The sequence below is a fragment of the Giraffa tippelskirchi genome, chromosome 3, assembly GCF_054371585.1.
Source record: "Giraffa tippelskirchi isolate mGirTip1 chromosome 3, T2T-mGirTip1v1.2.pri, whole genome shotgun sequence".
Taxonomy (NCBI): domain Eukaryota; kingdom Metazoa; phylum Chordata; class Mammalia; order Artiodactyla; family Giraffidae; genus Giraffa; species Giraffa tippelskirchi.
Window position 1 is genome coordinate 130133222 of NC_137277.1, and position 26449 is coordinate 130159670.

At 40.1% G+C, this 26449-nt stretch overlaps 1 protein-coding gene and 1 pseudogene across 1 annotated transcript; one reads left to right on the forward strand and one right to left on the reverse strand.

Annotated features, from left to right (window-relative positions):
* Positions 1-222: 222 nt before the first annotated feature.
* On the reverse strand, positions 223-854 carry LOC145540465 (protein Abitram pseudogene; annotated as a pseudogene).
* Positions 855-12126: 11272 nt separating this feature from the next.
* LOC145540297 (small ribosomal subunit protein uS8-like) lies at positions 12127-12990 on the forward strand. The gene is made up of 2 exons (XM_081574554.1): positions 12127-12479; positions 12915-12990. Exons 1-2 carry the CDS (start codon positions 12127-12129, stop codon positions 12955-12957), a joined length of 396 nt encoding a protein of 131 aa, XP_081430680.1. The 3' UTR covers positions 12958-12990.
* Positions 12991-26449: the final 13459 nt, after the last annotated feature.

Sequence of the window (26449 nt, forward strand, 5' to 3'; positions counted from 1 at the left end):
GTAAGAGAAGAAGAGAGTGAGTACATGGGCAGGCAGATCTGGGAGGTTGAAGACAAAACAGAATCAAGGCTTGTTATGCAAGACAAAGAAGGAAAATTAGGTCAGGTTTTATGATCAGGCCTCCCTGTGGATGACCAGGTGTGAAGTATACTTCACCAGTGCAGGTTCTTCTTTAGTGTACTGACTAGTAGGCCCGGTAAGGAAAGGTTGCCGTGTTGCTTTTTACTCCATCTCAGTCCTCACCCCTAATGAGGTAGCTGCTGTGGCTTTGATGTGTTTCACTATAATTTCTTCATATTCTTCTTGGGTCAGTAACCCTTCTGTTTTGCTTTTTTTTCTTCAAATTTGGGTAGCACAACTACAATGTAGCCTTCGGCGGATGGCTTCTCTTGAAGAACACAAGGTTTATGGATAATGTTTACATTTACTTCCATCAACCATCCTCTAACACTGTTAGATATGGTATATTCTTCTCTACCTGAGCAGTAAATCTTACACAGAGGTGCAAGTTCTGTGAGAAACTGTGTCCCCTGCTTAAATTTCCCAGAGACTTTGTTCTGAAGTCTGCTACAGTTGGTACTGATTTGATCAAAAAATGCTTTTAATTTTTTTTTCCCACTTTGAAGAACTGAATGAGATCCTGTCAACATGATGACATGTATTCGGTTAGAGTGTTATAGTATACAGTGGTCCTCACAGGGTTTTCCTTTGACATCCTGCTGTTTTTCCACATCTCTGCAAATGCCTTTCCCTTGGCCTGCTTTGTACCAGTGAGTAAGGAAACGATCCACAAGCGACAGCATCATGGGCTCAGCAGCCAAGGTGGCCACAGGGGCCTTGAGATTGGTAGTCATGGCAACCTTGGGTGCTACAAACCCTCCTAAACCTCATTCTTTTGTAGCATCTTCAGGGGGAGAATGGCCCTGTCAATACCTTAATTTTAGACTTCTAGCCAGAGCTGTCAGATAATAAATTTCTATTGGTTAAGCAACCAGTTTGTGGTATCTTAATATAGCAATCCTAGCAAACTAATACCACGAGGTTGGCATTTTGTTTACAATTTCTTCTCAGGTCATTTGTCAACATTTAAGTTATGTATTGATAAGCCAAGTAAATACTGAAAAGTTAATAAAAGTGAGACAAATTTCCACAAAGTTACAGTGTTAAGGAGAAAACCCTTGATCTCAGAACCCACTGAAGAGGAGGGATCTTGTTAAATAAACGTGGCAAACAGATGGGGAAATAATGGAAACAATGACAGACTTTACTTTCTTGGTCTCCAAGATTACTGTAGACAATGACTGCAGCCATAAAATTAAGAGACGCTCGCTCCTTGGAAGAAAAGCTATGACAAACCTAGACAGCGCATTAAAAAGCAGAGACATCACTTTGCCCACAAAGGCCCATCTAGTCAAAGCTATGGTTTTTCCAGTAGTCACGTATGGATGTGAGAATTGGACCATAAGGAAGGCTGAGTGCCCAAGAACCGATACTTTCGAATTGTGGTGCTGGAGAAGGCCCTTGAGAGTCCTTTGGACAGCAAGGAGATCAAACCAGTCAATCCTAAAGGAAATCAACCCTGAAGACCCATTGCAAGGACTGATGCTGAAGTTCCAATACTCTGGCCACCTGATGGCAAGAGCTGATTCATTGGAAAAGACCCTAATGCTGGGAAAGATTGAGGGCAGGAGGAGAAGAGGATGACAGAGAATGAGATGGTTGGATGGCATCATAGACTGAATGGACATGAGTTTGAGCAGACTCTGGGAGATAGTGAAGGACAGGGAAGCCTGGTGTGCTGTAGTCCATGGGGTTGCAAAGAGTTGGACATGACTGAGCAACGAAACAACAGCAACAAGTAATATTCGCTTTTAAAATAATAATAGTATATTGGGGGGTTAAAATTTCTATAGAATTAAAATACATGCTATCTATAGGACAAATCACAATGAGGGAGGGTAAATGAAGTTAAAGTATTTCAAGGTTCCTATATTGTACAAGAAGAATAAAAGACATGATTAAAGGTAGATTTAAGGATGGATGTCATAATATCTACAATAACAATTCATATATGTATATATTTATCTCCAACTCTGAAATATATTTTAGATTGTCTTAGATAGGGCTATATTATATCAGATAATGTAGACATGAATGCAAGAAATATTAATAGAGACACAGAGGGATATTTCACAATGATTAAAGGGTAAAATCAACTAAATCAACTACAGTTCTAAATCTGGATGCATCTAATAGCATTGCTTTGTAATATATAAAGCAAAAAATTGACAAAATGGAAAGGAGAAATAGATAAATCCACTATCTCTGCTAGAGACATTAACATATATCTTTTAAAATTAGCAAAATGTCAATAAGGGTGTACTGATGGCTCAAAATGCAGAATAAACTAAAATACCTAAACAGTATATTGACTTCTAGTTTCTGATTTCTCATGGACAGAGCTTAGAAGTCACTACTTCATCCTAACAAATAAAGAGCTGAACAGACTGAAATATTAACAAATCTTAGCTCTATAAGAGAGGGGAGAACACAGGGCAAACCATTGCCCCCAAGACTGGAGAGACAGAGAGGTAAATACTGGGATTCAAGGCCTGCCAGAGCAGAGATTGACAAGCAAAAACCAATATAACCAGTACCAGGGTAGAATAACCTAAACTATAATTGGCAAACTATTGAAGGCTCAGTGTGGACAACTCTGAGAGTTAAAAACTCCAGGGGAACCAAGTTATAGGTGTTCCCCCAAACTTTTGTAAGTTTTACCTGCAGAAAATTTGACTAGGTCCTCAAAGGAAATATCAGAGAAAAATCCCAGTGTGCTTCCAGTAAGGGTAGAGAATCAGTATGAATATGCTCAGGTACTGTGTTCATCTTAACACATCCTGCCCTCAGGGTAAACTAGTTAACCAGAGATCAACCTGCTGGGGTAGTATGAGAGCTCACAAGACCGGGGGAAAGAAAATACCCAACTCAGTCAGCACTAGTATTTCACATGGGAGAAGGGAAATACCAAACCTGAACCTACTTCAGTCATCCTGTCCCACATAGCAGTGAGAAAAAAAACCCTGAATACTGGTGAAGTGTAAAAATTCAGAGGTAAAATACTGAGACCTCATCATAGGCTACAGAGTTCTTCATCTTCTCCAACACCTCACCACATTACTAAAGGCCTGTTTACAACAGTTTCTTTTACCTGGTATATAATGTTAAGCTATCAAGAAAAAAATTATAAGACATACAAAAAGGTAAAAAATACAAAGTAAAGAGACAGAGCAAACATCTGAACAGGACATGAAGAAATTTTGGAATTATCAGACTGGAAATTTAAAACAATTATGAGTAATATGCTAAAGTTTCTAATGGATAAAGTAGAAAGCATGCAGCAAAAGATGGGTAATGTAAACAGAGATATGGAAATCCTAAGAAGAACCAAAAAGAAATGCTAGAGATAAAAATACTATAACAAAACGAAAACACCAAAACACCAACTTGAATGAATGATGCCTTTGATGGGCTTACTAGTAAGCTAGACAAGGCTGAGGAACAAGCTTGACAATGTATCAATAGAAACTTCAAAACTGGAAGAGCAAAGAGAACAAAGACTGGGATTGGGGGAAAAAAAAATACAGAAGAGAAGAGAATACCCAAGGACTGTGAGACAACTGCAAAAGGTGTGGTGTGATATACCCATAATGGGAATACCAGAAGGAGAAAAAAGAGAGAAGGGAACAGAGGAAATATTTGAAACAATAATGACTGAGAATTTCCTCAAATTAATGTCAGACTACCAAAACACAGATCCAGGAAGATCAGAGAATACCAAGCCAGGATAAATGCCAATAACATATGTAGAACATTACACCTAACAACTGGAGAATAAACATTCTTTTTAATCGTATGCAAAAGACCTACCAAAATTGACAATACACCGCGGTGGCTCAGATGGTAAAGAGTCCGCCTGCAAAGTGGGAGATGTGGGTTCGATCCCTGGGTCAGGAAGATCCCCTGGAGGGGGAAATGACAACCCACTTCAGTATTCTTGCCTGGAGACTTCCATGGACAGAGGAGCCTGGTGGGCTACAGCTCACAGGGTTTCAGAGAGTTGGACACAAGTGAGCGAGTAACACCAAAGAAAATATCACCAAATATTAAAAGGCTGCAATCACAGAGTATATTTTCTGACAGTGGATCTAAGAAAGAATTCAGAGACAAAAGATAACTTAAAAACTCTCCAGTTTTTTTTTAATTTATTTATTTTTATTGAAGGATAATTGCTTTACAGAATTTTGTTGTTTTCTGTCAAACCTCAACATGAATCAGCCATAGGTATCCATAAATCTCCTCTCTTTTGAATCTCCCTCCCATCTCCCTCCCCATCCCATCTAGCTAGGTTGATACAGAGCCCATGTTTGAGTTTCCTGAGCCATACAGAAAGCTCCTATTGGCTATCCATTTTACATATGCTAATACAAGTTTCCATGTTACTCTTTCCATACATCTCACCCTCTCCACCACTCTCCCCAGGTCCATTAATCTGTTCTCTATGTCTGTTTCTCCATTGTCAGTTGAGTTCAATTCAGTCGCTCAGTCGTGTCCAACTCTTTGAGACCCCATGAATTGCAGCACGCCAGGCCTCCTTGTCCATCACCAACTCCCGGAGTCCACCCAATCCCATGTCCATCAAGTCGGTGATGCCATCCAACCATCTCATCTTCTGTCATCCCCTTCTCCTCCTGCCCCCAATCTTACCAAGCATTAGGGTCTTTTCCAATGAGTCAACTCTTCTCATGAGGTGGCCAAAGTATTGGAGTTTCAGCTTCAACATCAGTCCTTCCAATGAACATCCAGGATTGATGTCTTTTAGGATGGATTGATTGGATCTTCTTGCAGTCCAAGGGACTCTCAAGAGAATTCCCTAACACCACAGTTCAAAAGCATCAATTCTGCGGTTCTCCATTGTAGCCCTGTAAATAAATTCTTCAGTACCCTTTTCCTAGATTCTGTATATATGCGTTAGAATATGATATTTATCTTTCACTTTCTGACTAACTTCATTCTGTATAGCAGGCTCTGGGTTCATCCATCTCATTAGAACTGACTCACATGTGCTCCTTTTTATGGCCGAGTAATATTCCATTGTATATATGTACCACAACTTCTTTATCCATTCATCTGTCAATGGACATAAAAGTTGCTTCCATGTTCTAGCTATTGTAAATAGTGCTGCAATGAACAGTGGGATACATGTGTCTCAATTTTGGTTTCTTCAGGGTATATGCCTAGGAGTGGGATTGCTAGGTCATATGACGGTTTTATTCCTAGTTTTTTAAGGAATCGCCATACCGTCTTCCATCATGAGAAAAGCTGGGCTGGAAGAAACACAAGCTGGAATCAAGATTGCCGGGAGAAATATCAATAACCTCAGATATGCGGATGACAACACCCTTATGGCAGAAAGTGAAGAAGAACTAAAGAGCCTCTTGATGAAGGTGAAAGAGGAGAGTGAAAAAGTTGGCTTAAAGCTCAACGTTCAGAAAACTAAAATCATGGCATCTGGTCCCATCACTTCATGGGAAATAGATGGGGGAACAGTGGAAACAGTGTCAGACTTGATTTTTTTGGGCTCCAAAATCACTGCTGATGGTGATTGCAGCCATAAAATTAAAAGACGCTTACTCCTTGGAAGGAAGGTTATGACCAACCTAGATAGCATATTTAAAAGCAGAAACATTACTTTGCCAACAAAGGTCCGTCTAGTCAAGGCTATGGTTTTTCCAGTGGTCATGTATGGATGTGAGAGTTGGACGGTGAAGAAAGCTGAGTGCCACAGAATTGATGCTTTTGAACTGTGGTGTTGGAGAAGACTCTTGAGAGTCCCTTGGACTGCAAGGAGATCCAACCAGTCCATCCTAAAGGAGATCAGTCCTGAGTGTTCATTGGAAGGACTGATGTTGAAGCTGAAACTCCAATACTTTGGCCACCTCATGCGAAGAGTTGACTCATTGGAAAAGACCCTAATGCTGGGAAGGATTGGGGGCAGGAGGAGAAGGGGATGACAGAGGATGAGATGGTTGGATGGCATCACCGACTCGATGGACATGGGTTTGGGTAAACTCCAGGAGTTGGTGATGGACAGGGAGGCCTGGCGTGCTGCGATTCATGGGGTCACAAAGAGTCGGACACGGCTGAATGACTGAACTGAACTGATCTAAATACCGTCTTCCATAGTGGCTGTATCAATTTACATTCCCACCAGCAATGCAAGAGTGTTCCCTTTTCTGCACACCCTCTCCAGCATTTATTGTTTGTAGACTTTTTGATGATGGCCATTCTGACCAGTGAGACGTGATATCTCATTATAGTTTTGATCTGCATTTCTCTAATAATGAGCGATGTTTAGCATCTTTTCATGTGTTTGTTAGCCAGCTGTATGTCTTCTTTGGAGAAATGTCTGTTTAGGTCTTTTTCCCACTTTTTCATTGGGTTGTTTGTTTTCCTGGTATTGAGCTACTTGTATATTTTGGAAATTAATCCCTTGTCAGTTGTTTCATTTGCTATTATTTTCTCCCATTCATTTTACCTTTCTTGTAGTTTCCTTTGTTGAGCAAAAGCTTTTAAGTTTAATCAGGTCCCACTTGTTTACTATTTTTTTTTTATTTCTGTTACTCTACAAGGTGGGTCATAGAGGATCTTGCTTTGATTTATGTCATCAAGTGTTCTGGCTATGTTTTCCTCTAAGAGTTTTATAGTTTCTGGTCTTACATTCAGGTCTTTAATCCATTTTGAGTTTATCTTTGTGTATGGTGTTAAGAAGTGTTCAAATTTCATTCTTTTACATGTTGCTGTCTAGTTTTCCCAGCACCATTTATTAAAGAGGCTGTCTTTGCCCCATTATATGTTCTTGCCTCCTTTGTCAAAAATAAGGCACCCATAGGTACTTGGGTTTATTTCTGGGATTTCTATCTTGTTCCATAGGTCTATATTTCTGCTTTTGTGCCAGTACCATACTGTCTTGATAACTGTAGCTTTGTAGTATAATCTGAAGTCAGGAAGGTCCAGCTTCATTCTTGTTTCTCAAAACTGCTTTGGCTATTCAGGGTCTTTTGTGTTTCCATATGAATTGTGAAAATTTTTGTTCTGATTTTGTGAAAATGCCATTGGTAATTTGCTAGGGATCACTTTGAATATGTAGATTGTGTTTGGTAGGACAGTCATTTTTACAATATTGATTTTTCCTACCTAGGAACATGGAATCTCTCACCATCTGTTTATGTCATCTTAGATTTCTTTCATTAGTGTCTTATTTTATATAGTTCTTTTGTCTCCTTATGTAAGTTTTTTCCTAGATATTTAATTCTTTTTGTTGCAGTGGGTAATGGGATTAATTCCTGAATTTCTCTTTCTGATTTTTCATTGTTAGTATATAGAAATGCAAGTGATTTCTGTGTATTGATTTTGTATCTTGCCACTTTGCTAAATTCACTGATTAGCTCTAGTAATTTTCTGATACTATCCTTGGGGTTTTCTATGTACAGTATCATGTCATCTGCAAACAGTGAGAGTTTTACTTCTCCTTTACTGACCTGGATTCCTTTTATTTCTTTTTCTTCTCTGATTGGTATAGCTAGGACTTCCAGAACTATGTTGAATAATAGTGGTTAAACTGGACACCCTTGTCTTGTTCCTGATCTTAGGGGGAATGCTTTCAGTTTTTCACCTTTAAGAATAATGATTACTGTAGGCTTATCATACAGGGCCTTTACTATGTTGAGGCAGGTTCCTTCTATGCCCATTTTTTGAAGAGTTTTAATCATAAATGGGGGCTGAATCTTGTCAAAGGCTTTCGTATGGTTTTTATCTTTCAATTTGTTAATATGGTGTATCACATGGATTGATTTGCATATATTGAAGAATCCTTGCATTCCTGGAATAAACCCAACTTGATCATGGTGTATGAGCTTTTAGATGTGTTGCTGAATTCTGTTTGCTAAAATTTTGTTGAGGATTTTTGCATCTATGTTCATCAGTGTTATTGGCCTGTAGTTTTCATTTTTTGTGTGTTGTCTTTGTCTGGTTTTGGTATCAGGGTGATGATGGCCTTGTAGAATGAGTTTGGAAATGTTCCTTCCTCTACAATTTTTAAAAAGAGTTTTAGAAGGATAGGCATTATCTCTTGTCTGAATGTTTGATAGAACTCTCCTGTGAAGCCATCTGGTCCTGGGCTTTTGTTTTTTGGGATATTTTTGATCACAGCTTCAATTTCAGTGTTTGTAATTGGGTTGTTCATAATTTCTATTCTTCCTGGTTCAGTCTTGGAAGATTGAATTTTTCTAAGAATCTGTCCATTTCTTTCAGGTTATCCATTTTATTGCCATATAATTGTTCATAATAGTCTCTTATAATCCTTTATATTTCTGCATCGTCTGTTGTAACTCCTCCTTTTTCATTTCTAATTTTGTTGATTTGATTCTTCCCTCTTTTTTTCCTGATGAGTCTGGCTATAGGTTTGTCAATTTTGCCTATCTTCTCAAAGAATCAGCTTTCAGTTTTATTAATCTTAACTATTGTTTCTTTCATTTCTTTTTTAAATTTCTGCTCTCATCTTTATGATTTCTTTCCTTCTACTAATTTTGGGGGTTTTTTGTTCTTCTTTTTCCAGTTGCTTTAGGTGTAAAGTTAGGTTGTCCATTTGATGCTTTTCTTGTTTCTTGAGGTAGGATTATATTGCTATAAACTTAACTCTTAGAACTGATTTTGCTGCATCCCATAGGTTTTGAGTTGTTATGTTTTCATTGTCATTTGTTTCTAGAAATTTTTTTATTTCCCTTTTGATTTCTTCAGTAACCTGTTGGTTATTAGAAATGTGTTGTTTCATCTCCATGTGTTTGCATTTCTTACAGTTTTTTCCTTGTAATTGATATCTAGTCTCATAGCAGTGAGGTTGAAGAAGATGCTTGACATGATTTCAATTTTCTTAAATTTACTGAGGTTTGATTTGTGACCCAAGATGTGGTCTATCCTGGAGAATGTTCCATGTGCACTTGAGAAGATGATGTATTCTTCTGCATTTGGATGGAATGTCCTGAAGATATCAATGAGACCCATCTCATCTAATGTATCATTTAAGACTTGTGTTTCCTTATTAATTTCTGTTTTGATGATCTGTCCATTGGTGTGAGTGGGGTATTAAAGTCTCCTACTATTACCCCGTTATGTCAGTTTCTCCTTTTATGTCTGTTAGTGTTTGTCTTATGTATTGAGATGATTCTATATTAGGTGCATAGATATTTACAATTGGTATGTCTTCCTCTTGGATTGACCCCTTGATCATTATGTAGTGTCCTTCCTTATCTCTTGTAATATTCTTTATCTTAAGGCCTATTTTGTCTGATGTGAGGATTACTACTCCAACTTTCTTTTGCTTCCTATTTGCATGGAATGTATTTTTCCATACTCTCACTTTCAGTCTATATGTGTCTTAAAGTCTAAAGTGGGTTTCTTGTAGACAGCATATATATGGGTCTTGTTTTTGTATCCATTCAGCCAGTCTGTGTCTTTTGGTTGGAGCATTTAGTCCAATTACATTTAAAGCAATTATTAATATATACATTCCTATTGCTATTTTCTTAATTATTTGGGGTTGATTTTGTAGATCTTTTTTCTTCTCTTGTATTTCTTGACTATATAAGTCCCTTTAACATTTGTTGTAAAGCTGGTTTAGTGGTACTGAATTTTCTTAACTTTTGCTTATCTGAAAATCTTTTGATTTCTCCATCAATTTTGAATGAGATCCTTGCCAGGTACAGTAATCTTGGTTGAAGATTTTTCCCTTTCAGCACTTTGAATATATCCTGCTATTCCCTTCTGGCCTGCTGAAAGATCAGCTATTAAGTGTTTGGGGTTTCCCTTGCATGTTACTTTTTGCTTCTCTCTTGGTGTTTCTAATATTCTTTCTTTGTATTTAGTCTTTGTTAGTTTGGGAAGGTTTTGGGTCTTTTTTCTTAGCCATACCGCCCCTGGGTTTCAATTGTGGTTTTATTTCCATCTCTGCTTGACAGAGAAGCCTGGCAGGCCACAGTCTACAGGGTCTCAAAAGTTGGACATGACCGAAGTGACCCTGCAAGCATAGATGCAAGACTTTTTTTTATTTGCCTGTGGCAGCTCTGCCACAATGAGGGTTGAGTGTGAAGGTGGCAGAGTTGCTTGGCTTGCAGGGACCCTGGTGGCACCAAGTGTGCAGGGACACGGACTGCCTCCACTGCAGGAATCATGGCCCTCTCAGAGTCTTTCTTCAAGTCTCTTGTAACTGGCCATCAGAAGGCCTCTTTGGCCAGTCTTTCTCCGTAGTTCTGCCCATTCAGGCAGTTACAGGGCTCCCTTGCTTGGGGCCCTTCTCTGTTGTTCAGAGCATCAGGCACATAGAGGGGCACCCTTGGCTGGGGTCCTACTCTGTAGCTCGGTGCATCAGTCACTTAAAGGAGCACCCTGGGTGGGGTCCTACTCTGTAGTTCAGTGCATCAGGCATTTGATGGGCCAGCTTTCAATTGTTCAGTTGTCAATGCTGGCTTGTGGTGAGAGAGAGGCTATGGTCATGGCTCCACCCCCTATGCGTGACTCAGCAGTATCTCCTTGCTTCTGTGGCTGCCCAGCTTTCCCCCACAGGCATTTCCCACCACAATCTCCTCTCTCACATACTCTCCATCTGTCTCTCCACAGTCAACAGGAGCCCTCACCCTGAGATTGCTCCACAGTCCCTAAACCCCGGCTCCCAGCTGCTGTGTCTTCCAGGGAACCTGCGTCCCTGTGTGGGATATGTATGACTATGGCTAAGACTGTCTGATTCCCATTCCATTTAGGCTGCCACAGATTAGCTGTTTCACTCTCAGACTTAAATGTCACTCCTCTGACTCAGACAATTGCCCTGATGTGGGGATCGGACCTCTGCTTCAGTTCCCCCACCTGCTGAGGGCAGGTCCAGCCCTACTAACACTCCTGCTTTTCCCCCTAGCTCCTTCCTCCTACGGAGTGTTGTGTGGCTCTATATATTCTTTTCCTCTGGTCAGGTACTCCTGTCCACTCTCAGATGGTTTTCTGCATGCACTTCTGTGTCTGAAGGTGTATTCCTGATGTATCCTTGGAGAGAGATGTACTCCACATCCACCTACTCCTCTGCCATCTTGTTCTCTTTCCAGATGTTTTTAAATGAAGCAGTATGCTTTTAAATAATCCATGGGCCAAAGAATAAATCACAATATATATTAGAAAATAATTTGAAATGTGTCTGACTCAAAAGATGACATATCAGTGTTGGAGGATAAAGCTGAAACAGTGCTTAGAGGGAAATTTGTAGCCTTAAGTGCATATATTAGCAAAAGAGGATAAAAAGCAACAATCTACTCTCCATCTCAAGAAAGTTATTTTACTTAAATCCAGAGAAACTAAAACAAAAACAAGAAGAGCAGAAATCAATAAAATTAAAAGCCAACATACAATGAAGAGCATCAATAAAGTCAAGTTAAAAGGATTAACTGATAAACCCCTAGCAAGATGACCGAGAGAGAGAAGACTAAATATCAGAAATGAAAAGGGGGATATTATTATAGAGTCAAGAGATATTAAAAATTTCATAATTTTTATTTGCCAATAAAGTTGAAAATTTAGAAAATAAAATGGGCAAATTCCCTGGTCACACTTTTCAAATGTACACAACAAAAAATAGAATAATCTAGATAATTCTTATTTATTAAAGAAAATGAATCTGTAATATAAAACTTTGACCAAAAATAATTCCATGCCCAAATAACTATATTATTGAATTACCCCAAACATTAAAGGAAAAAATAATACCAATTTTACTTAAACTCTTCTAAAGCATAGTAAAAGATGGAACACTTCAAACTTGTTTTATGAATCCTGCATAATTGTAATACTAAACCTGAAATACTAAACAAAATATAGACCAGTATCTATCATGAACAGATATCCCAAGAACAAGAAAAATATTAACCAATTAAATCTACCAATTGATCTACCAGTTAATCCAACCAATTAAACCTATGCCAAAAGATAATTTATCAACTCTTTCAACCATCTTTCCGTGCCGCCAGAATGATGCACATGAATGTCCTGGCTGATGCTCTCACGAGTATCAACAATGCCGTAAAGAGAGGCAAACGCCAGGTCCTTATTAGGCCGTGCTCCAAAGTCATCGTCAGGTTTCTAACAGTGATGATGAAGCATGGTTACATTGGCGAATTTGAAATCATTGATGATCACAGGGCTGGGAAAATTGTTGTGAACCTCACAGGCAGGCTAAATAAGTGTGGAGTGATCAGCCCCAGATGTGATGTGCAACTCAAAGATCTAGAAAAATGGCAGAATAACCTGCTCCTATCCCGTCAGTTTGGTTTCATTGTACTGACAACCTCAGCTGGCATCATGGACCATGAAGAAGCAAGACGGCCAGAAAGAAAAACAACAATACAGTATACTAATGCATATATATGGAATTTGAAAGATGGTAACGATAACCCTATATGCGAGACAGAATAAGGGACACAGATGCATAGAACAATTTTATGGACTCTGAGGGAGAAGGTGAGGGTGGGACGTTCTGGGAGAATAGCATTGAAACATGTATATTATCGTATGTGAAACAGAACACCATTCCATGTTCGATGCATGAGACAAGGGCTCAGGGCCGGGGCAATGGGATGACCCAGAGGGATGGGATGGGGAGGGAGGTGGGTGGGGGGTCCAGGAAGGGGAACACATGTAAACCCATGGCTGATTCATGTCAATGTATGGCAAAAACTATTACAATATTGTAAAGTAATTAGCCCCCAACTAAAATAAATAAATTTATTTTAAAAAAATTAAAAAAAAAAAGAAGCAAGACGAAAACATACAGGAGGGAAAATCATTGGATTCTTTTTCTAGGGATGTAATACATACAAATAAAATGCCTCAGAGAGGGGGGAAAAAAAGATTATCAAGAATGCAAACTTGATTTAACATTAAAAAATCTATGTAACTTACCATATTAAAACATAAAGGAGAAAAATTACATGATCACCTCAATAAAGACAGAAAGAGCAATTAATAACTTTCAACACCTATTCATTCATGATTTAAAAGAAGAAAGAAAAAAAGAAAAAAAAACACCTTTAGTAAGGAGAAAATAGAATGTACTCTATTAGAGTACATCAAACATCTTACACAGTGTTAAAATAATGAGCTTTCTGTCTGAGAATAGGACTGAGGTTAAGGATGTCTGCTATTACCTTTATATTCAGTATTGTACTGAAGGTCCTTACTAGTATAATAGGTTAAGAAAAATAAATAAATATTAAAGAGGAATAAATAAAACTGACTGTATCTTCAGATGGTGTATTTTTGTGTGTTAAACATCCCAAAGCAGACATATGTACACCTATGACTGATTCATGTTGATGTTTAACAGAAAACAACAAAATTCTGTAAAACAATTATCCTTCAATTAAAAAATAAATAAATTTTTAAAAACCCAAAGCATATACATATAAAGTATTAGAATTCATAAGTGATTTCAAAAATATTTTTGGATGTAGAGTCAAAACATTAATTACATCAATGTTACTCTACACTAGCAGAAATAATTCCTGGTTCTCAGGTGATTCAGTGTGAATGCAGAAGACGGGTTTGTTCCCTCAGTTGGGAAGATCCCCTGGAGAAGAAAATGGCAACCCACTCCAGTATCCTTGCCTGGGAAATTCTTTGGACAGAGGAGCCTAGCAGGACTAGAGTCCATAAGGTCACAAAAGAGTCAGAGATGACTTAGCAACTAAGCAACAAACAAACACAACAGCAGAAATAATTAGGAATTAAAAATTTTAAATACAAACATATACAATAGCATCAAAATCATCAAATACTTAGGAATAAATTTAACTAAAGTTGTTCCAGACCTCCAGAATACTGAAATGGGTTGCCATTTCCTCTTCCAGGGGATCTTCCCTACCGAGGGATCGAACCTGCATCTTCTGCATTGACAGGCAGATTCTTTATCACTGAGCCACCAGGAAGTCCCACATATAAGGGTAAACACTGATAAATTGGATTTTGGTAAAATTAAGAATTTTTGTTCATCAAAAGTTATCATTGAGGCTGTAAAAGAGAAGCTATAGAAAAGAAATTTGCAAACATATATCTGATGAAAGAATTGATAATCAGAATAAACAACTTCTATGAATTAATTAAAAAATACAGGTAAGCCAATTTTTTAAAAATGGACAAAACACTTGAGTAGGCACTATTCAAGTTTTTTACAATAACTACTGAAAATGAAATGTTGCAGACACCTGAACCTGGCAATTTCACTTTCTTGACTAAACTCAACTTCCAGAATCTTGGCCTGAGTTACAAACAGAAAATTTATCATCTAGCCTCAAATGAGGTTGAATACATGAAGTTTGCATTTGAAAGTGACATGGAGGGCATATTAAAACTCTTTAAATCAGAATCAAATTGCTTAAGTATGAAAAGCATTTTGTCTTATGTAATGGGAAAGAAAATTCAAGAGTATAAATAATTTCAGATAGTGTTTGATCCCAGAAATAAAATGATGTCATCAGGACCCAGTTACTCTCTGGGCTGTGCTCACCATGTTGGTTTTATTCTCAGAGACCATTTAGTGGCAAATGGTGCCAAAAACCCTGGTCCTACTTCTTCCCCATTTTAAATCCAGCTGAAAACTGAGCATTCCCTACCCCCAACCCCAAAGCGCTACATTGTAAGCTGAAGAACTCACTCTCATTGGAAGAATTTGAATCATTTGTTCAATACTGAAATAACTCTGATCACAGCAATGAAATTACATTGATTGGTTAGACCTGGGTCACATGCTCATGCCTGAACCAATCCCTGTGACTGAAGGAATGCAAAATACTGGCTGGTCCATTATGGGTGATGTTCTCTTTATCTGGGATCAGGCGTCACATCAGACCTACATGGACTGAGCCAGGTATAGACAAAGGAACTTTGAGGTGTTATTCCCAGAAGAAGCGGGTAATTGATGCTGAACCGTTAAAGCTACAAACATGCCCCACAAGTGATTGTTGTGAGGCTGATTTTCAGAGAGCAAAGTAAAAGACTCAAGATCCACAGAATTAGTGGTAGAAGCTGGACTTCTTCACCTAAAAAGCTTAAGAAAAGCAAGGTTCTCCTGGAGACTATGAGATTCAGACAGACCCTGAGACCTTCATTCTGTCAAGCATTCTTCCTTCAGTTCCAGGCTGTCTCCAAGGCCAGGGAAGGGAGGCATTTCATGCTGGGAGAACAGGTTGCCAGACAGTCTCCTAAGGTATCTGGATGCAATCCCACACAGCCTTCATGGGAGAAGGCTGGGGTCTTGACTAGGAGCCAGGAGTCTGGTGGCAAGGCTGGGCCTGAATGTCCAGGGTTGGCGGGAGATGCCTTATGTACACTATCTCTCCATCACACCATCTGCAGCTGCTGTCTGCATTTGGTCCCAAAACAGCATTGCCAGTCACTTCAGGGGATTGCTGCACTTTCTGTAAGCAAGACTTGGGAAAGGCCACATTTGACACTTGACTTCCCTCCTTGAAATTAAAAGACTCAGCTTAGGTCAAGAAACATGGGGGAAAAAAAATTAAAGAATGTGCAGCATGATGGTTGAGAGAATGCAGCCATGCAAGATAGCACACACCAGAATGTGCATGCCAAGGAAATGAGTGAAAGGGGCGCCCAGAAAGGATCTATGGCCTTGAGTTTGCTAAAGATGCTCTAGCGAGTTTTGGGCTTTTGTTTTTAAGACCACCACAAGCAGAGGAAGGAAGCAAAACAAACAAAAAGTTGGCAGGTATAATGAAATAGGAATGTCTGAAGATGCCTGGGTAGCCTGAGAGAAGGGTGGTAAGAGTCCCTAGAACTGAGAAACTAAAAGAAGTCAAGAGGCGCAAGAAGAGACAGGGCAGAGAAGTCCTGCCATCGTGGAAAACGCCTGGGACACGAGATGAAGATACTTCAGGAAAAAATCCCAGAGGTAGGAAAGGTTGAGGACTTTCAACATCAAACTGGAGGTTCAGTTTTGAATTGTAAAATAGCCTCCCTACATTCCCCTAAGCCTTTCGCACACAACTTCCTTAGGAAGAAAATATTTAGGAGGAAACAGTGAGAGGAGTTATGTTCTACATTTAGGTTGACTTAGGGTAGAGGTAAAAAATAAAAGCCATAGAAGGAAAGATGATTGAGCATTCAAGAGGAAAAGAAAGGCAGAACAAAACATTAAGCCCCTCAAAATGCACAATAATTTTGGGAGGATGTTGGCTCTGATAACAAATGTGATAGAGGCTTGAGACATTTTTATTTGACTGTTAATTATTATCATGGTGGTGGCTCTTCAAGTCAGGAGTGTTAGGTATTCATAGATGTTTTAGTGTGAAGGGTTAAAAAGAACTCTAAAAATATGTTTGGTTGTCTGAAATACAGACCCAAAGGTGGCTCACATTGAATGAATTGAAGTCTCAGAACAGTCTTGGTGTGCTATAAAGGTTTCAGTTCAGTTCAGTCGCTCAGTCATGTCCGACTCTTTGCAACCCCATGAACCGCAGCACGCCAAGCCTCCCTGTCCATTACCAACTCCTGGAGTCCACCCAAACCCATGTCCATTGAGCTGGTGATGCCATCCAACCATTTCATCCTCTGTTGTCCCCTTCTCCTCCTGCCCTCAATCTTTCCCAGCATCAGGGTCTTTTCAAATGAGTCAGCTCTTCTCATCAGGTGGCCAAAGTATTAGAGTTTCAGCTTCAACATCAGTCCTTCCAATGAACACTCAGTACTGATCTCCTTTAGGATGGACTGGTTGGATCTCCTTATTATAAAGGTTTAGGGACTTGTAAAATAATAGTATATGTATAACTGATTCATTTTGCTGTGAATCACCTAAAACTAATACAAGAATGTAAATCAGTGTTACTACAATACAAAATTTTTTTAAAGGTTTAGGGAGATTGGAATGTTAGAGTGGATTCATCATGTGAGACCAACTTACCCACCATGGAAGGTTTCACCTTTTACCTTGGCTATGAGAAACAACTGTGTGATGGGATCCCCAGCATCCTTGAAGATTTCGGTGCTTGCTTTTCTTTGTAGATTAGACATTATAATGAGAACTGTTATCATTGAACTAGAATCTTTAAGTACAATGTGGATCATTGAATCCCAAGTGGTAGGGACCAAGTGGCAGTACTTAATTACATAAGGCAAGATGAGTGTGGTTACTGTAATAGATAATAGGGTCAAAGTAGTAATCAGACCAGTCTAACTTACAGAGACATGTGGTACTGACTAGTTGATCTTAGTATCACTAGAAAAGAAATAGATAGGCAGTTTATGATTTTTATTTCATTGATATAAGCTAAAGAGTTCAGATAAACAGAAGTCTAACTTGAGTCATCATAAAAGAGACTCATAGCATGTCAATCAATTTCCATACTTGAGTTAGTTTACAGACTCAGAATCCCTTGAATGAAGGGGAGTTGGGGTTCTTTTGATGAACAACTTCAATACAGTACCAAAAACTTATGCTATTAACTTTTTTCCCAGCCTACCTCAAAGGGACCTATGGCCATATACAAGGGAGACTGTGCACTGGGGAAGAGAAATAATCAGATCTTTTGAGAACTACCTGGACACTGGCTATGAACTAATTCCTGGAGACTCAAAGCATCACTGTAACCCACCAGCATAGGGCCTTATAAAGGTCAGGTGACCAATAGAGATTTATCTCAGGTACATCAGAGTGGGCCCTGGAGGTCTCTGAATCCATCCTGTGCTTATTTCCCCAGACCTGGAATACTCAACAGGAATATGTATATTCATAATCTCATAACTGTCAGAATCTTCAGGTTGGTTCCACAACCTGTGGAGTGAGGGCTATTATAGTAGGAAAGGCCAAATGGAAGCCACCAGAACTATCTTTACCTACAATACTAAGCAAATGCAATACTGCATTCCTGGGAGAATTGGAGAAATTATTGTCACCATTCATGACTTGAAAGGTGCAGAAGTGTTGATTTCAGCCACATTCCCTTTCACATCTCCTATTTGGCCTGTGCAGAAAACAGATGGATCTTGGAGAATGACAGTGGATTATCATAAACTTAATCAGATGGTTATTCCAATTACAATTGATGTTCCAGATGTAGTTTCATTGCTTGAGCAAATTAACACATCCCCTGGTACTTGCTATGGAGCTATTGATCTGGCAAACACTTTTTTTTTTCTTGAAACCTATTAGCAAAGATAGCCAAAAGTAGTTTGCTTTCAGCTGGCAAGGCCAACAATACACCCTCCGTGTCCTACTTCAGTAATCTATCAACTCTCCAGTTCTATGTCATGATTTAGTCCATAGGGACCTTGGTCACCTCTCACTTTCACAAGACATCATGCTGGTTCATTACGTTGAGATATCATGCCAATAGAACCCACTGAGCAGGAAGTATGGCTCAGTGGTAAAGAATCTGCCTGCCAATTCAGGAGCTGCAGGAGACATGGGTTTGATCCCTCGGTAGGGAGGATCCCCTGGAGAAGGAAATGGGAACCCACTCCAGTACTCTTGCCTAGGAAATCCCTACTAAGTCCCCGCCAGAGGAATCTGGCAGGCTCCTCTGTAGTCCATGGGATTGTAAAGAGTCGGACACAACTCAGCGACTGAGCACAAGCCAGAAGTAGCAACTATTCTATCCACATTGTTAAGACATTTGCATGTCAGAAGGTGGGAAATAAATCTAACAAAAATTCACCTCAGTGAAGCTGATGGGGTCCAGGGTTGGGAGGACATGTTAAAATATCCTTCTAAGAAGAAGGATAGTTATTTCATCTGGCCCATTCTACAGCTAAAAAGAGGCACAGTGCCAGTGGGCTTCCAGTTTTTGAGACAACATTTTCCTCATTTGGGTGTGCTTCTCCAGCGCATATACTGAGTAATCTCAAAAGTTATTAACTTTGAGTAGAGTCTAGAACACAAGAAGTCTGCTATACAAACTCCTCTGGCACTTGATCTAGCAGACCCTACAGGGTTTGAAGCATCAGTTGCAATTAGAAATGCTGTCTGGAGACTTTGGCTGGTCCCTTTAAGTGAATCACAGCACAGACTTTCAGGATTTTGTGGTAAAGTCCAACTCTTCTCTGTGACTAACTACTCTGTTTTTGAGAAGCAGCTTTTAACTTTCTCCTGGGATTTAGGAGACTGAATAGTTACTTAATCATGGATCATCAAATTACCATGTGACCTGAGCTGCCCATTATGAACTAACCCACTAAACTATAAACTGATCAACCACAGGAGCATATTATTACCAAATGGAAGTGGCATATAAGATATCTGACTCAAGCATGTATGAAAGGCACAAGCGAGTTTCATGAAGAGATGCTCCAAGTGAAAATGATTACACCTCCTGCAACATTCTCTACTTCACCCTGCACCCTTGACCTCATGGAGTGTTTCCTATGACCAGCTAACTGAGGAAAAGAAAACTCTGGCTTAGGTAACAAATGATTCTACCTCTTCCCTAGGCATTACCTGAAAATGGACAGTGCAACACTATAGCTCATTTCTGGAATATTTCTGAAAGACAGGGATGAAAAGACAGGTAGAACTTTGATTAGTGCAACTGATTGTTCATAGGAGGAGGGATGACCAAAGGTACAAGTCCATGAGAACTTATGGGCTTCAGCCAATAGTTTGCATGAATAGTCAGGGACTTGGAAGGGATATGATTAGAAATTGATGACAAGCAGGTCTGAGGAAGAGGCCTGTGGATAGACTTCTTTGAATGGGCAAATAATAAGATATTTCTGTCCCTTTTGAATGCTCACCAAAGTGTGACCTTGGTGAAGAAAGATTTTAATAATGAAGTGGATAGAATGACCCCTTCTATGGATAATAGTCAGTATCTTTGCTCAGCTATTCCTCTCATGGCCTGATGGACACAAAGTGGTAATGCTGGAAGGAACGGAGGTTAAGTAGAGGCTCAGTAACATGAACTTCCATTCATCAAGGACAATCTGGATACAGCCACTTCTGAGTGCTCTTTTACCTGCAGCAAAGACCAACACTGAGTATCTAATATGACACCTTTCCCAGGGTAATCATCCAAGTATCTGGAGGTGGATTGATTAGACTGTCTTCATCATGGAAGCGGAGAAGGCAATGGCACCCCACTCCAGTACTCTTGCCTGGGAAACCCCATGGACGGAGGAGCCTGGTAGGCTACAGCCCGTGGGGTCGCGAAGAGTCAGACACGACTGAGCGACTTCACTTTCACTTTTCACTTTCATGCACTGGAGAAGGAAATGGCAACCCACTCCAGTATTCTTGCCTGGAGAATCCCAGGGACGAAGGAGCCTGGTGGGCTGCCGTCTATGGGGTCGCACAGAGTCGGACACGACTAAAGCGACTTAGCAGCAGCAGCAGCAGCATGGAAGAGACAGCACTTATTCTAACTATATTTACTCTGGATATATATTTTCATTTCTGGCATGCAGTGCTTCTTCCACATATATCCTCTATGGATTGACATAATGTCTTATCCACCAACATGATAGTATTCCACACAATATTGATATGATGAATCACTTCACAAAAAAATGAAGTGCGGTAATGGTCCCATGCTCATAGAACTTTCTAATTTCAATGAATTCTCCGTCATTCTGAACAGATGGCTTGATAGAATGGAAGAATGGCCTGAAGACCCAGTTACAGGTGCCAACTAGGTGGCAATACAAGTGGTGCAGGGTAATGTCCTGTATTTAGGAGGCTATATTAAATATATCCTGCTGTTTCTCCCGTAGACAGTGTTCATAGGTCCAGGAATTAAGAGGTGAAAATGAGAGTGGCTTTATTCATTATTATTTCCAGTGAGTTACTAGCAAAACTTGCACTTCCCTTGCCTGAGATCTTAGGCTCTGCTGGTCTAAAGGACTTAGTTCCAAAGGGAGGAATGCTTTCCCCAGGCCACACAAAATGATTACCTTGAACTAGAAGTTGAGACTGCCACTTGATCACTTTGAGCTCCTAGAGTCTCTGCATCCACAGGAAGAAAACAGTTGTAAATAGCAACTACAATGGACAACTGGTTGCAGAAACCAGGATTGTAATAGTTGTAAGTATTTATTCCTTACTTTTTATGAATATGTTTCAATCGTGTTCTAAAAAATGTTTTTGTTTTCTTCATTTCTTGTCCCCTTATCATTTAAGTTACTAATAATAGTTGGGCTTCCCAGGTGGCACAGTGGTAAAGAATCCATCTGCCACTGCAGGAGATGCCAGAGATGTGGGTTCAATCCCTGGGTCAGGAAGATCCCCTGGAGTAGAAAATGGCAAAGCACTCCAGTATTCTTGCCTGGAGAATTCCATAGACAGAGGAGCCTGACAGGTTACAATCTATGAGGTCACAAAGAGCCAGATATATAATAGTTAGCTTTATATCACAGTATTTAAGTTATAAAATATCAAAGAAGAAGAGTAAATGTCATCCAAGGATTTTGCACATTCTTCGAGGGAAACAGCATTTTTTGGTTGTATGCTGAATAGTTGTATCATTTTAGGTGTAAATATAACTTTGCTACTGCCTTTATTTGGAGATTAATTTTGTTTAAGAAAAGATGTGTGTATCCTAAGTTAGCAAGGGGTGCACTGTGATGGTCATTTTTATGTGTCAATTGTCTAGGCTGTAGTCTTCAGTTATTCAATCAAACATTAATCTAGGTATTGCTGTGAAGAAAATATTTTGTAGATGTGATTAAAGTCCATTGTCTGTTGACATTAAGTAAGGTAGACTATCCTAGATAAACTGGGTGTGCCTGATTCAATCAACTGAAAGACTTTAAGTGCAGAACTGAGGTTTTCCCAAGAAAGAAGAAATCCTGCCTGTGAATACTAGCTTCAGCTCAGTAGCCTGCCCTTCCTGATGATCTTCCCTGTGGATTTCAGACTTGCCTTTCCAGCCCTCATAATCACATAAACCAGTTCCTCATAATAAATATTTTTTATATGTCTCCCACTGGTTCTGTTTCTCTGAACCCTAACTGATACAGTTAGTTACAGGAGTATGACAAGCAAAATGATATGTTAAAAATTGTTAATAATATTCAGCTGGATTCTGATGGTACCATCGTTTTTACTCTAAAAGTCCAGACTATCAAGTCACACTGACCTGAAATTGTATCCTACCTCTATCGCTCTTTAACCATGTAATTTGGGACAAGTTAGTTACTTTCTCTGAGCCTCTCTCCTGAATGGGTTTGATGACACTAACCTTTAGAATGTTAGGAGGGTTAAACAGAACATGTAGCACAATGCTTGGAATATCACTGCAATAATTATCTTCACCTTTATAGCAACTTATATGCCCCATGGTCACTCGTATCTAGAAGGTTGTTTAGGGGCCTATTATGGTCTTCTTTTTTCAAGCCAGTCTGTCTATTCTTTCCTTTGTATTATTCCTTTTCTGTATGGTCCTGACTGATATTGGTTGCTCCCTTGAATGTGAAAACCCACTCCAGTATTCTTACCTGAAGAATCCCATGGACAGAGTAGCCTGGCAGGCTATAGTTCATGGGGTCGCAGAGAGTCAGACATGACTGAACATGCATGCACAGAATTGACTGAAATAACAAATAATTAAACAGAAAAGCTATAATCTTTCCCGGCAATTATCCAATCTAGACTCTTCAACAATAAAGTGAAGTAACTAAGTGCTTCTTATGCTCTTATAATCATAGCTTACACTCTTAAATACAATAGCTTATTTAATTCTCACAACAACCCTATGTGGTATATAAATGTAACTATCTTCCCTTTACAAATGAAAAATTAGGCACAGACAGCTTAAGGAACTTGTACACAGACACATGGCTAGATGGTGGGAGAGCCAGGCTTTGGACCCCAGCAATGTGGCTCCAGAGTCTGTCTTTAACCACTGTACCACACAGCCTCTCATTACTGAGCCTGCTCCATCTGCCAGGAAGTGTAATTAAGTCTGAAGGACAGGTCTGGAAGGCTGGGTGACAGGATGGATCCTGCAGGCACTCCAGCAGATGGTGTAAAATGATGGTAACTTTCCTGGGTGACCCACACTGGGTGGCCTGGGAGAAGCTCATCCACTCCCTGCTGCTGCATTGCCTCCTTCTGTCAAGGTGAGAGATGAAATCAAACCACAGAGCCTCCTTTCATTTTCCTGAGACGATGACTTAAGGTGACAATTTGCTCAAATCTGTCTTGTTTTTGCAAACCCGACAGGTCATCTGCAAAAGTTGTCATAGTCCTCAATTACTGAGGTGGAAGCTGTTCAAGATTCTGACTGTCTGGGGGTTCACCAAAGGACCATTCCCCCTGGGGTTTGCATACCCCAAGGTGAAGCAATCCATGAAGAAAATGTATACTCTGTCCATGGTATCTGTGGGAGCACTGTGACTTTGGGAGTAAAAGAGAAAGAGAATAGGCCCACATCCCTAAATATTGGCCCATGGCTTGGCAGCAAGGCCTGGAACTCAGCATAATAATGAGGCTCCCCTTCACCCCTCTCTACCACTATTTCTCCCTAAGGAATCCAGTGTCCTAAGCTCATTCCTCATGTCATGAAGCGTGCTGTCCAGAAAGGTTCGTAAAGTAGTCACTGTAAATAACCCACCTCCCTCTCACAGATTAACCTGCAGCCTAATCCTTGCACCATGATGCAGTAGACAGTGGCCCTAGATGCCAGGGTTTGGGGAATCCAGGACCAGATTGAAGGCACTTCTATGTGGCAGAAAAATCTTTCCGTAGGCATTCGCCTGCTCTACACAGGTGTGTCCGCCTTGTCTAACCAAGTCATCACCAAGTCATCATTCTCAGCTTGGCTGTCATAAATTCCCTGGGGGCTTTAAAAATTCTACTGCCCATGCTGCCCCCCAAATACCTAAATTAGGATCTCAGGGGCAGATCCCAGATTTCTGTATTTCAGAATCTCCCTAGGTGATTCCCATGTGCAGCAAAGGTAGGAAACAACTGGGCCAAGTCCTCATGAGAACTGTGGGAATTTGTATTTTCTACCTTCGAGAGTCCTTGTGCATGCTAAGTCACTTCAGTCATGTCCGACTCTGTGTGATCCTATGAACTGTAGTCTGCTAGGCTCCTCTGTCCATGGGATTCTCCAGGCAAGAATACTGGAGTGGGTTGCCATGCGCTTCTCCAGGGCATCTTTCCATCCCAGGGATCAAACCCGGATCTCTTATGTCTAATCAGCATTGGTAGGCAGGTTCTTTACCACTAGTGCCACCCAGGAGTCCTTGAGTTATTCAGAAAAGCTCTAAGCATCATTACCAGTCTCTGTAGACTGACAGGGACTCTGCTATGAGATTAGTTTCCTCTGGGAAGGAGCAGGCTCCTCTGAGCAGTATCAGATCAGGATGTGCATGAGTGTATGGGCATAAATGCACCTGCTCCTGAGGGATGTGAGCATGTGGTTCTGTTTCACCAAATACCAGAATAATCAGAGACAGCTGTGCTGCCGAGGCATCACTGGCCTTAGCAAGATTGGTTTTACATGGCTTCCAGGATTGCTGTAGGTGTGCTCTGGGTGTGAGAGAGATGGTCCTTTGCAGAAGGAAAACACACCACACATCTCTCCATCTCTGAATACTCATGTCTGGGAACCGCACATCACCAACAAAGCTGTTTAATCTTTGCTGGCTTCTGCAGATCACTATTGCAGCAAGACAGAATTGGGAGGTCCTGCCTAGGTGAGGACACAGAGATATTCTGGGATTGGTTGATTTGTTATGGAACCAACAGTCAGTCCTTTGGATACTGAATTCACGAATGGAGTGACAAAAGTGTTTAAAATGGTACTGAGGCACAGTAGAGGCACTGTTGTTCAGTCACTCAGTCGTGTCTGACTCTGCAACTCCATGGACTGCAGCACACCAGAGCTTGCTCAAATTCATGTCCATTGAATTGGTGATACCATCCAACCATCTCATCCTCTGTCATCCCTTTCTCCTCCTGCCTTCGATCTTTCCCAGCATCAGGCTCTTTCTAATGAGTCGACTCTTCGCATCAGGTGGCCAAAGTATTAGAGCTTCTGCTTCAGCATCAGTCCTTCTAATGAATATTGAGGATTGATTTCCTTTAGGATTGACTGCTTTGATCTCACTAGTTGAGGACATAAAGGGCTAGCGATTTTCCAGGTCTCCAGCCCTCATTGTAGCCATTCTCCTGTTACACACACACACACACACACACACACACACACACACAAAGAACCCAAGTCAAGAATCCAAATCGGGGCAATTTTGCCTATTTTTTTTAAAAAAATTATTTATTTATTGGCTGTGCTGGGTCTTAACTGCTGCGCAGGCTTTCTCTAGTTTCAGCGAGCAGGGACTTCTCTTTGTTGCAGTATGTGGGCTTCTCACCATGGTGGCTTCTCTTGTTGCAGAACACAGGCTTTAGGCATGGGCTTCAGTAGTTGCAACTGAAAGGCTTAGTTGCTCTGAGGTATGTGGGATTTTCCCAGACCAGGGATCGAACTGGTATCCCTTGCATTGCAAGGTGGATTGTTAAACACTGACTGGACCACAGGGAAGCCCCAGTTTTGCCTATTTTTTAAAAAGTCTTAGTGTGTTGGAGAAGAAACTAACACTTACTAGCATCTGTATTAGGAACTCCACATAAATTAAATTCTTTAATCCACAAAATAACCTCAAACCTGAAATAGTATTTTTCATTCCATTTACAAATGATAAAACTAAAGATGTCAGAAATTAGGTAGGTTTTCCAAAAGGGAGGAAATTTCAAAATTCTGATTCACCCCACCTCTTTCTGATTCTAGAACTTGGTCTTTCTTCTCACCAGGTGGCATTGAAGGCTATGTTGAGATTTAATAGAATAACTACTGCTGGTATTAATGCTATTAACTCCCATTTCTTAAGCAAGTTTTTTGCACTTGTTGCAGTGAAAAGGGAAGAAAAGAGAAATGAGGGATGAGTTTTCTTTTCTTTCCTGGGAACAAAGAAGATGGAGAGAATAGTGAGCAGGCTTGATTACTCCTGGTTTTTACTTGAACTGTTCCTAATCTGTTGTCTATTAATAAGCTTGCTTTTCTGTTCCCTAGCTCTGCATGAGCTATATTCTGCGGCTACTATCCTTTAACTCTATGTTAATTACATCCATATCTGGTATTCACCTTTACAGCATTCTCTTTGCAAATCACCCCTTGTAGTTTTACCTTTTTGCATTATAGAAAGAAGGCAGCAGTGCAATACACACAAGACAATAGACCCAACTACCAGGCTAGGGACTGCCAGACCCAGTTACCCAGCTACCTGATGCCAGCCTATGACTGTTTTTGAAACCATGCAAGAGGAAGAAGAATACAAGATCCTTAAA